At 36.7% G+C, this 12,758-nt stretch overlaps 1 protein-coding gene across 2 annotated transcripts in view; it reads right to left on the bottom strand.

Annotated features, from left to right (window-relative positions):
- The window catches only part of LOC113232777 (PDZ domain-containing protein 8-like), a 92,002-nt gene that overhangs the window by 17,748 nt on the left and 61,496 nt on the right, over positions 1 to 12,758 (bottom strand). For both annotated transcript variants that reach the window (XM_026467562.1, XM_026467563.1), the window contains exons 15-19: positions 9,206 to 9,406; positions 8,417 to 8,626; positions 7,050 to 7,681; positions 4,640 to 4,859; positions 2,261 to 2,369 (exon numbers count right to left, since the gene is read on the bottom strand). In XM_026467562.1, coding sequence (XP_026323347.1) covers positions 2,261 to 2,369; positions 4,640 to 4,859; positions 7,050 to 7,681; positions 8,417 to 8,626; positions 9,206 to 9,406 — 1,372 coding nt within the window. The remainder of the gene's footprint in view (positions 1 to 2,260; positions 2,370 to 4,639; positions 4,860 to 7,049; positions 7,682 to 8,416; positions 8,627 to 9,205; positions 9,407 to 12,758) is intronic.

The raw sequence follows: 12,758 nt of genomic DNA, 5'->3' as shown, positions 1-12,758 counted from the left end.
TGCTAATCTCGTAGTGATACAAAAAAAAAGATACGGGAAACTTAATAAACGATGTTTCTAAAGTACGTAATTTCTCAAAGTAGTGCAATGAGCCACTTTGTTCCGGAAAACAGCGCGTTTTCAATTGGCTGAAGTTGGCAAACACGCGTGGAAAGATTCATTAGAGATCGTGCGTAGGTAAATATTTTACCGACAGTGTGGCGTCATCGGTTGTTAATCTTGCTGGTCATTGGTAACATGTGAGTGCTATTTGGACCGAATTTTGCATTTGATTAATGTTTCGTATTAAACCGACCTAGAGTAAAATTATACTGTATTTTACGTTAGCATAGTAAAAGGCCGCGTTGAGTGATGAGTAAATTTGGCCGAATCGAGTCCAATTAGTTCTTTCGATCTTTTCCTTATATTTTTTACTAAGTGAATCATCACATGAATCACATCAACGTCAAACTCGAATATAGTACATTACTTAGTAAAAGAGTGAGGTGAAAGTATAAAAAGTAAAACAAAAATAAATATGTGTCGATATCTCGGTAAAGGTACCTCAGGGAAGAACTCTATATTGGTTTAATCCTTACATTATATTAAATGACTGTGTATTACGTGTTAATTTATTATACAAATTAATCATCAATCGTCCTACTGTCGTGCACGGACATATTCAAAGGGCTATGAACCGTCTTTGACGTCAAGGTTTTGTCACGATGTTTTCCTACAACGAGAGGTACTGCTAATAAATATGCACACCTTCACAAGTTTACTTATTTTTTTTTTATAATACTAAGTGGAAATAAGGAAATGAGGCTTTGCCCTGTAGTGGGACAATAACGGCTTCAAAATGAAATCAAATGAAAAGTGATGCGACGAACAAGTCGTGCGCCTGGTAGTAAGCGACACGCCTTTCCATAACAGTTGCAATGCCTTACCGCACCAGAAATACATATGTATAAATAAATGTAGGTAAGCTGACAGTACTTCCTTGAACGAACTGTTCCACAAAGAGTCCTACTGCAAGTAGAGATGAGATTAACTGCTATATTCGCATAGCACGCTAAATGCTAAATGCTAATTTTTATAGCGCGCTATTTAAAGTGCTAAAATTATAATTTTTAGCAGCTCGAGGTCGTGTGATAATGTAACGAATGGAAAGAAACGTGAAATAGTTGACGTGCGCTAACTTGTTAAGTATAACATCTATGGTCTATCTATAGAATAGCTTACAGTTTTTTATGGTTAGTTACGACCGACTTCATTTGTTTTATAACTATTCCATAATATGGTGGTTACAGGTTATAGACGATAAATCAATGAGCTTCCCTTCATACTTTAACAATTCATATTTACAATTTGCACAAAACTTTACACTGGTTATTTACTTTAAATTCTACTCATAATAATTAATAATAACGCACACACTCGTACTTTTATATACAAATATTACAACGACTTATTAATTAAACAAACGCTAAACTAACTAAATAAATCCAAGTACTTCTTATATCTTAGTTTAAATCGCTTCACCAGACGAAATTTTGCTAACGTTCCACCATTAGCGCAAAATCGCATTAAAACGTAACCAAAATTATAATTTATAACTACAATTATAACACTTGCACACGTGAAATTTTACGTCAATAAACTAATCAGCTATTTGTATTTGTATTTGATAAATGTATCAGCTATTTCGCGTTTCGCACCAAACGTAAAATGCTACAAATAATATGTGAAAGTATTTCACGTTATAATTGTTTCAACCAATGACAAGAGCCGCAATTTTCACATAGAATATAGTGCCATCTATGAAATATTAAGGGAGATAACTCAGGACGAAGAAGGATTTTGTTTGTTAGCTGCGTAAGTAACGGATAGATTGATGGTATGGCATTGAAATATTGTAAAACTATGTCGCTAGATAGCATTTGGTTTAATTTTCTTAACGTACTCCAATCCAAAGTGAAAAAAAGTTCGTTATAATTTTAGCACCTTTATGTCTTTCAAATTATAATTGCTATAATATTTTTTTAATTTAACGTTGTAATTTGAGCTATATATTATTTTAACTATCTCAAACTGTTAGTAAGACTTAGAAATTATAAGTTATAGGTACTACATGCTGCTACAGGAATTCGAACCATAGACCTTTAAACTGAGAAGCAGCTGTTCTTCCACTGGGTTACAATACATGTTATATATAACTCGCTTTTATAGAAGCGACCATAGGGTACCTTTGCTCGTGAAATGACACACAAATCGTGTTTACCTCTATCCTGTTTGGGCACGCATGGAGATGATTCTTGGCACTTGGTGACGCATTTTTTGTGGCAACACAAGTCACAATTGCAGCACTGCATCGCGTCCTTCAGCCATATCTAAACGACAAATTAATGGGTACTATTTAACGATTAAGTAAAACCACTTTACTAAGAAGATGCGAAAAATCATTAGGTCAAGAATATCTTATCAGTAATCATTGAAAACTAGACATATGGGTTAATTAAATGTGTGCGTAATAAAGATTTTATTTCATAAAGTTTAACGTTGCGTTATTGTTCATAACGCTTCACATACGTCATTTACGTTTTTGTAGACAATTATCACATACTGATGTGAAATTTGTAAGTTATTTTGGCAACACTTCACAGTTGGAGTGATGGTAGAGGGAAGTATAAAAAGGGGGACCATAAATTAGAAAGACTAAGGAATGACAAAGTGGCGGGCATTTATGTTCAGAATTTTGTTACAATATAATATTCTTAAGTTATCACGCAAGGACTCTACACATGTGGGTGCGTTTATAATTTAGTAACGAAAAAAAATTTATCAGTACAGGGTACTAAGAAACCGACCTCAAAAGTCATTCATCCCCTAGTTCACCCGTCACCTTTAAAGGTGGAACATTTTCTTCAAATTTAAATGGGACCAATACTGAAGTACCCTCTTTCCAACAAAAAAAGAATCATCAAAATCGGTTCACAAATGTCAGTTATCGCGTAACACACATACAAAAAAAGAAAACACATACAGTCGAATTGAGAATCTTCTCCTTTTTTAATCTCGGGTAAAAATGAACATAATTTTTGGAAAAAAACTATTGTCTTACAATTTTGTTAAAAATGTATGTACATAGCAATTGTGAAGGTAAGTTGTGACGGTAAGCCGATGTAGAAAGTACACAAATGCTGCAATGTTATACATTTTCCGTTCAATACATAATATTGAGTTAGAGAATAAGTACCTTAATTGGCAAGCAAATTACACTTCAAAACGTCACAGTCACTAAACTCCAATACTCATTCGTAACGCTCAGAGAAGAAAGAATAAGAAACTCGAGTCAGAGCAGACCGGCGGATTTCAAGCCAGGACATTCAATTTATCAATGTATATTTTATGCTATTTCACTTGCAATAAGGTATACATTTCAACGCTCTGAGACGCAGAGAGAAATGCGCCGCGATGCTCCGAAGTCTCAAGGCATTGCAATTTATACTTTATTTCAATTGAAATTATACATTGAAATGTTACTACTTGGTACTTGGTGTAACGGGCTGGTGTTCGCAACTCGACGTCAAGGCGCCTATTTTTTGAAATGTTAAAGTCCTCAATCTTTAAATACATTTGTGCACATTTATCATTTACAATATTAATTTCAAATATCATAGAACAAAACAACCTGGAAGAGTTATAGATACGGGTCACTACCATGGATTTTTATCATCCAAATACGCAGAAGTGTAGAAACCTTTTTAATGTTTTTGTTTAGTGAAACAAAAACATCTTTCAGAACAGTTTTCAGTTTCAAATCTAGTAAATGGCGAATTTTGATTATTAATCGTGTTCGCCACAGGTATACATATATACATATATTCAGTCTTACATATATACTTAAGTACAACAAAAACTTAAAAGTTTATTTTTGGTACATTCATTATACACATTTTGTAAAAGGTCATGGAACAAAAGCTGTTGTTTATGATGTTAGCATCGAGTATGTAACCAGAAATAGAGACGAATGTCTTTTTATTTGTTTGAAAACTATTCTGCCATAACATTACGGTGACAACTGTGCTCAGTTGGCCAGCCCGAATTCGGAACAACTAACGGGTGTCGTCAATTGTTTCACTTCAAATCGACCAGTGTAACTTGAGCTTTGCTATAATGGACGAAAATTACAAATTTAATATTTAATTACCGATGGAATATTATTCCCTTTGTTTTGTAATTAGATGTTTTGCTGTTTTTCCCACACCACCGGATAGAACAGCCCCCATTGTTAGAGATAGTTTCTTTATTACAAGAAATACAGAATACTTTTGGAATATACGAAGATGTACACACAGGTCTGTTGTTGGCGCTGTACTATTTCAGTTTTCTAATTTGTGATTACAGCGCAAAGGACAGTTGATATTTAAGTGATATAAGGGCCATTTACCTTTTTATATATCATTTACATTTACATTTCGTCTCTATTTCTGGTTATATACTCGATGGATGTTAGTAATACAGTTCTGCGAAGTTGTTTGTGTTTTAGAAATAACCCAGTATAGCTTAGGAATTAGGAAGTGTTTTAAATATATTCATAAAAAACATATATAATTTTTTTAAGAGATCTATAAATACTTGAAAACAGTTTGTTTCTTACCTTCTTATTACAAAAGTCGCACTGTGTCGATCTATGAAAGTGTGTCCTTACGAATTCGTGTGCGGCTCTGGTAGGTTTAGGCTTTGGGGGCGCTTCTCTGGAGGGCGGTCGAGTGGTGCAACGGGCCCCTATAGCGCCCTCCCATTCCCACCATACTAGGGCGTCGCCGAAGCAGAGACATGGCTCGAATCCCGTGTGGGTTGACAACTTGTGACTTTTACTGTAACAATATTACACTGATACGATACTGCATGTAAAAACGTATAAAGTAATGACGACCCCAGTGGCCTAGCGGCTAGCACTATGGGTGCTACATGAGGAGGTCCCGGGGTTGATTCCTGGAAGGACTAGTTTGGCCAATGAACTTTTCTAAATTAGGTAAATAATGGAGTAGGGTTACGATCCGTCCGGATTTATACGAACATTTTCAGGTTTAGTTTAACAATTTTCAGAATAAAAAATGAAAATATACGCCTTACAATTCTGTAGTAAAATTCGACTTTCGACAAAAAATTTATTGCTCGGGCGCTTGTTATATCTCTGCTGCTGCGTGAGAGCTATTTTTCGATTTTATTTTGTTACTACTTAAAAGTCCGGACTCCTTGCTAATGTCAGACATTTTGTCCGGACTATCCAAATTTTGAAACGGTGATCCTACACCGGAGTTTAGTTCGTTGCTCTGGTACTTATAGTACAGGGATTTTCTGGTTTTGAAACCAGGTAACTGGCGTGGTTGTCTATCACATATTATTATTATTACATTATTGTTGCGATTTGTCTCTTGAGACAAATTATGCAAGAATATACCGTACTATATTTATTACTGTTTGTTTTCCAAGGTACTTGTTGGCTAGTTTAGGTGTAACTCTCGATACTATAGATTGCTGTATGACCAGAGGTTATGTAAAATTTGTCCCTCGTCACATTCAACCTTTTAGAATATGATACACATTTACTAGTAAAACGCGTAACATTAAGCTTAAGTAGGTTAGGTCGTGACATTGTGGCCAAGTGATGCCAAGCGTTCATCAATTTTACAATACAAAATAGGCAGAATGACAATAGGCAGAATGTCCAAAGAGCAAGATATTTAAATTCATTCTACAAACTTGAAATGGCCAATGTATTTACAACCTCAAATTTGCCTGCTGTCTAACTCAGAGAGATGGATGCTTTCAAATACTAGATTATTATCATTTTTATCTTGCACTTATTAACCGTGCAATTAAATAGTTCTTTGAGTGGATACTTATTAGTAAATAATCACAGCTGTCTATGAAATGACGATTACAGTAAAATACGGTACAAAATAAAATATTAAAACACACATTATAAATTATTTTCTTAAACTTAAGTATAAAATTTCATGATGTTCCTTTAATTTCAAACACTGTGACGATGCGACCTCCTCCATCGTCAATCCCACCTTTTTATCACCTTTTCTCAGGTTCCTGGCCACTTGTTTTCAAATTTTGATTCGTTCTTTAATTCCTTTGCCTCGTCATTCTCATTTTGTTTCGTTCCGTCGGTACTCTTTGCTTATGCGCTGAAGCGAGCAGTGATGCTCATGTAATTTTGACCCATTGACCAGTTAGCAAAATCTCTTGTGCGATAAACATTTAAAAGATCACAAAAAACTTTAAAATATATTTACAAAACCGGATTTATTTCTTTTTCCTTTTGAATTTTGAACTTTATATTCGCTAAGCAAGATGCGTGGAGGTTGCGGAGGCACTACACTCTCCAGGCTACATTACAATCTACAGGACATGCTTAAGCGGTGCCAGCCGTGCGTGACAACCCCGTCAATACTTAAGGAATTAATCCTTATAATTGACTATTTCGATCGCGATTATAAAAATGTAGGGTGCGTTTTTCGCATTTTGGTCGGATCAATAGGCAAGCAACATTTTAAGTCTTTGAATGCAGTATTACTTACTTTTAAAAGGTATTACTTACTTTTAAAAATAAATCACCCATAGCCGTAAGACACTGTATATTACTTTGATTTAAACTTTACGATTTTCACACATTATTACTGTCGTGAGTGTTGTGTGTCAGTCTAGTGAAAACCCCTAGCGCACAAATAAACAATGAAGACCAAGTGCGGGTAGTTAGAAAAACTCGCACGGGTAGAAGATGCTGACACCCGCCTCTTCAGTCCCTTCGAGATGGTCTCGAACGTCGCATTACGTCCGAAACTTCGTCGAGGTAATTAAAATATGTTTTATAGAATATAATTAAGCCCTATATATTAATTGAATGTTGCTAGAAGATTAGATAGATAAAAATTATTTATGTTTAGATAAAAACATACTACGATTTCACATAGTATAAAACGATTACAGTTAAAAAGAAACATTGAATTATCTAAGTAATCTGCTTACTTATGATCAATAAACGCACTAACCTAAATTTGATATCGACGTCTGGCGGTAAAAATTGATATCTCTTCATGTGATGGGGAACAGTCGAATCTTGACATTCAGCCAAAAGAACAGTCAAAGGTATATTCAAGTACCCTAGTAATATCTCGTCTTTCTCCCCAGGAACTGTAGCCCATACATTTATATTCAAGTACTTATGATTCTCATTTAGTTTGAATTCTGTTTCTTCATCAAATGCTATAATAGGTTTGATCGGCATGGGTTTGGTCCAGAACATTTGGCATATTTCGACGTGTTCAGTCTGTCTAGGTCCACCTGTTTCGAAGAGCTCTTCTTCATCTGGTAAAGGGTCGGTTCGTTCTGAGTTGCGGCATTCTGAAGAATCTGTTCTTATAATAGGTATGTCTGGGTGCTTTACAGTTTTGTTAGTCGTAACTTGTCGTAATGGGGTACTAGCGCCTGAAGCAGGTGGGGTACTTCCAGCGGAACTGTCGGAAGACTTGTTTTCGACTGAACATCGTCGCTTGCGCAGACCAAAGTTGCTCGGACCAGGGTCTGGTGTTTTGGACACTTGGCGTGTGGCTTCCGTTTTCTGTTTTGGTGTTTCGCTTTCTGATGGTGGTTCGGGTGGTGACTTCGCCGGTGAGTCTGATTCCTGCCATAACATTTTTAAATAATTAATACATTTAATTGTTACTTTGTGGAAATCCATATTAATAAAAATGGAAATAAATAAATGCTACTACGTGAACCCAGTGAACGTTAAACAATGCAAAATAGATTCTCTTGTGTTGAGTATTTTTTCATGATGTTAATTTCACCACGTGTTGGCATTGACTTACAAAAGTCAATGCGTGTTGGGTATATTTTCGGTGGTAGTGTTTGTGACTGTAGTTGCGCTTGTGTTATTTATTACATTATTTTGTGTGAACGGAGGGTGGTAAAATTAACTGCATGATAAAAATACTCAACACAAGCGCACTTTACCTTCTTCATTGGGTTCGCGAAGTAGCAAACTAATGTATGTACTTCCATTTGTATAAAATTATTCATAAATAAGGGACCCATGGTCCCACACTAGTCACAAACTGGGTGTCTCCGCGGCGCAGCACCGCGGTTCTAGTGAAATATGCAAAGGTTTCATACAATCTCGGCGGCCTAACGGTTTGCAGTGTGGGCGCTGGATGAAAATGTCGCGGGTTCGATTCCCGGTAGGACTAATTTGCGAAATGAACTTGTCTAAATTGGTTCTGGATAGTGCCCTAGAGTGAGATCTGTTGCTCTGGTAATCATAGTACACGGAGTTTCCTAGTTTCACACTAGGCAATTGGTGTGGTTGCCTGCCACATCGTTATTACCTAACCATCCTTTCAAAAGTGAAGTTTCTTACCTGCAAATTTGTCTTTGAAACAGTGGCCCTCATGCCCTGCAATCTTACACCCTCCATGACCTCAGATACTCTCCTGAAGGAAAAATTGGCCCGCATACGTTTCGTGCTACTGTCAGCAGTTTCTTCCCTTCGTATAGTACTGTTAGAGCCACCGCGGCGCACGCGCACTGTCACTGCTCGTCGTTCAACGCTGCGCAGGAGTTTGCCTACCTGTTTAAACAGGCGTTAATGTCATTATGGCTAGTAAGTTCTATATATACCTAATTTACAATAGGTCTATGTAAGTATTTTTTTTTATTTTAAATTTGAATATATACTATGACTTCATTGTTAACTTCAAAACGGCGATATTTCATGAAAAAAAAATGGCAAAAAACTCCATTCCTCTTAAATTTTTATTGAATTGTGAAAAGACTATTAGTCGTAGCGCCATTTATGAGCAATCTATGAAAGTTTTATCATCCAGTTAGATATCTTTGCAGTTACCACTCCTGGCGAGGGATGTCGCTATTAACTGTATTTTAAATTTTTATTGAATTGATATTCAATTATTTTTTGTGAAATTGCTCCACTAGTTTGTTATATTTATTAATACAAAGATCGAACACTCAGAAAAAATTCCTTCGATCCGGCCGGATTCGAACCGACGTCTTCTAGCTTACCGTGCCAGACGCTATACCAACTAAGCACTCCATTCCTCTTGTTTGCTCGTCATTTATGTGTTTAGCAATTGTCTCTTCAACTTAGTTCACATATCAACGTATATATGTAGAGAGCTACGTAACTGACCTGCGCAACATTATTAACAGGCTTATTGTCAATGGCCAATACGACATCGTCACGACGCAAATCCGCTCTATAAGCTGGTGACATTGGTACTACGGTATCCACCAGTACCACACCCACTCCTTGGCAACACACAAGTCCTAATGAGCCTGTCACGGCTGGTAACACTATGTCTAAGACTAGAACGCCGCGGCGAAGAGACACCTGTAAAGAAACAAATTTGTAAGATCCGGCTCGAAGGACCATTTTTAATGATACTGTTACAATTTAAAAGAAAAATGAAAGGCAATTTTTATATTTTTGGTAGCAGTAGAGCTCCTTGTGAAAGAGTTCGTCCAGGGAAGTATTGCCACCTTCTCTATTTCTGCTGCCAAGCAGTTAATATCAGCATTGCTGTGTTCCGGTTTCGAAGAGTAAAGGTGCTGGTGAAATTACAGGCACATGGGACTTGTCAACTTATGTCTCAGAGTGACGGGCGCGTTGGCAATGCCTCTCAGATCTTTGCGATTTAGAGCTCTGAGTGGCACTGCAACTGTTACGGACACCCGTGTACCTTACCATCAGGCGCACGTCTTGTTCGTCCCGTCACTAAATGTTATAGAAAATTCTGTATAATATAAATAAATAAATACACATAGGCTCATAGCCCCGTACTAGGGAAACCTTGTGTCGCGGGTGTCATGGACACACACATAAACGACCACAAAGTACACTCAAGCTCACGACAGAAATAAATCTAGGGCATTCAAATATTTCTCCCGGGCTTGGAATCGAACCCGAAACCTCTACGTGACAGAGAGATAGTAACCGTTCAGCCACAGAGGCAGTTATATCTGCATTAGGTGCTTTCTTGATCAATGGTCATATTATAGCGTAGATAATAGCCTTTTAAATTTGACTAAAGAAACCAGGCGCTCACTACAAAGAAAAACCTAAGCACCTAACCTAGGAACCTAAGCACGCGCAAAGAGAGGTGAAATTAACGCTGCCCTTCGAGCCGTGTGCAGTATGCGAAACCGAATGCTGGGGTTGTAAAGTAAATGAAAGACATGTCTGAGTGTTTGCACAGTCGGCGATACATTTAGCGGCAGGCACTTATCGCGTAACCTCGAGAGAATGACGGAGCCCTGGTTTGGCTTGAATAATAATGTCAAACGCGTTCAAGTTATTTAATAGGTATCTATGGGTTACTCCATAGGTCTGCGTACTACGTAGTAGACCTATGGAGTAACCCAACTTAGCAAGTCTGTAGCTTATATTACGAAATATATACCTACAACTCTGCTGAAGGCGATTCGGCAAAGATTTTAACGTATACGAAACCAGACTAGTTAAATCTAGTTGCGGCAAAAAAGACGTATTATGTACTATTGACTAACTGTATAAGTAGGTACATTGCGACAGCAATGACTTCGTTTCCTGATAAGGATTTGTAATAGTGGCATTGATTGTCGTGATTGTTATCGTATGTAAAACTACGCACTGGCCTATTACTGTATTGACGGCGACTACCTTTGCAGATGCCGTTTGCGAGCACTAATTATAGAGAAAATTTTCAAACGATTGGAAAAAGTTGAAAAAATATAATTAAAAGGCTCGTAAGTTCGAAATATCTTTTGAAGTTTTATTTAGCGTAAATGATAAAATGAAATTGTATAGCTAAAGCAAGTTAGAGAAAAAAGAGATTTAAAATTATCGGACAACTGCGAAAAAAGAGAATACTTAAGTAAAAAAAATCTTTATAATGGCTCCATTGTTTCGTTCAGTATCTTCAACTTTTGACGGATGTCAACTGTCAAACGTGGAAAAATATTCGGAATAACTTGGAATAACTATTATTTTTCTGAAAAACATGATTTTTCAAATTGGAAATTTTTCCCTGACCCGACACTGTGTATAACGTACTAAGTAGATACGAGGTGATAGATGCACATAAAGTTCATTATTTTTTAATTTAAAAAATTCCCTTCCATTCCGTTCCGCGGCAATGTAAATTGAGCCTAGAGGCGGGAAATTATCAAACGTGACTTTGATACATCACGCGATTAGCAAGAAACGGTTTGTAGAATATTGCAAATACCCTACTTTCTGTATTTTATTTTTAGGTTCTTTTTATTTGTTTTGTTCTGTCTCTTTTTCTTACTAATCCTTGCGTTTGTTAGAGCGGTTACATTCGGTGGTTTTTAACAGCGATACAAACGCGTGTTTGTGAAACGCGCATTGCATCGCGATTTATAGGTGGTTGCATCGATGCAGTCGCTTATGTTGAATCATTAAAAACGTACATCGCATTTGCATCGCTGCAGACGCGCGGCTAAAAATCGTTGTGTGACCGCTCTTAAAGCATTTAATGTTTTTTTTTTCTAATTGTGGAAGTTCGTCAATGGTATTTGAATTCTCATCCTTTCGTATAACATAATTTGTTAGACTTTGGTATAATGGGTTTTCATGATTGCTCTACACTGGAAAAAAACTACATTTTCCGATGTAAAATCGCATGAAAAAACCAAATATAAAAAAATATACGGGGCGTCAGACGGTTATGGAACGCGGAGGGAAAGTATTTTAAAATTAAGGGCCATATTCCAGAACTCTACTCAATGCTCAAGTTAGGACTTCAGTATGATTTCAAGCATTGGAAATCATACTCAAGTCCTTGCCATTTTTCCAAAGTGATTGAGTCAACAGTTTCACTGTTATGCGGACCAACCAAAGCCATTTTTAGGTTGTATCGACTCGTAGGGTTGTATTTCCAGTGCTTAAACTCATACTCAAGTCCTGACTTCAACTCTACTCACTGAGTTCTGGAATATGATGAGTCTTTATTGATATGATGAGTCTTTATTGATTGATATGATGAGTCTTTGTAATCTGGTTGAACTTAATCCTGTACATAACGCAAATGACCGTCTTGTTGACCTTGTTCTTTCCACGTCAGACAAAATAATCGTAACATCTACTGAACCTATTACTCGTATAGATTCTCATCACCCCCCCTTGAAAATTGTGCTGACTGAAAACCAAAAATTTAAAAAAATTAAATGTATGCAACAAATGAGATATAACTATCGCAAATGTAATTATTCTGACGTAATAAAGGATCTAGCAAAGGTTGATTGGTCTTGCTTACTTGATGAACCGGATATGGATGCTGCTGTCGCTGTGTTCTACACTATCGTAAATGAGTTGATTGTTAGACATACGCCGCTTGTGAGTAAAACTAGTAATAAATATCCATCTTGGTATACACTAGCATTAATAAAGTGTCTCAAAGAAAAAAACAAATACCATAGACGTTTTAGGAAGTATGAAAACCCTAGGGATTACGACACTTATGCGTTATTGCGTACGAGATGTAAGAAACTCACGGAATCAGCGTATGCATCGTTTATATCATCCACGGAGGACGTTTTATCTGATAACATAAAAGTTTTTTGGAATTTTGTAAACAATAAAAAAGGTAGCTCAGGTATGCCACAGACAATGACTCTTGGTACAGAATCTTCTTCTGATACAATTGGAATTTGCGAACTTTTTTCTAAGTACTTCGGTTCTG

This window comes from Hyposmocoma kahamanoa, unplaced genomic scaffold, assembly GCF_003589595.1.
Source record: "Hyposmocoma kahamanoa isolate Upper Pololo Valley unplaced genomic scaffold, ASM358959v1 78, whole genome shotgun sequence".
NCBI lineage: Eukaryota > Metazoa > Arthropoda > Insecta > Lepidoptera > Cosmopterigidae > Hyposmocoma > Hyposmocoma kahamanoa.
This window is presented reverse-complemented; position numbering and strand designations above follow the sequence as displayed.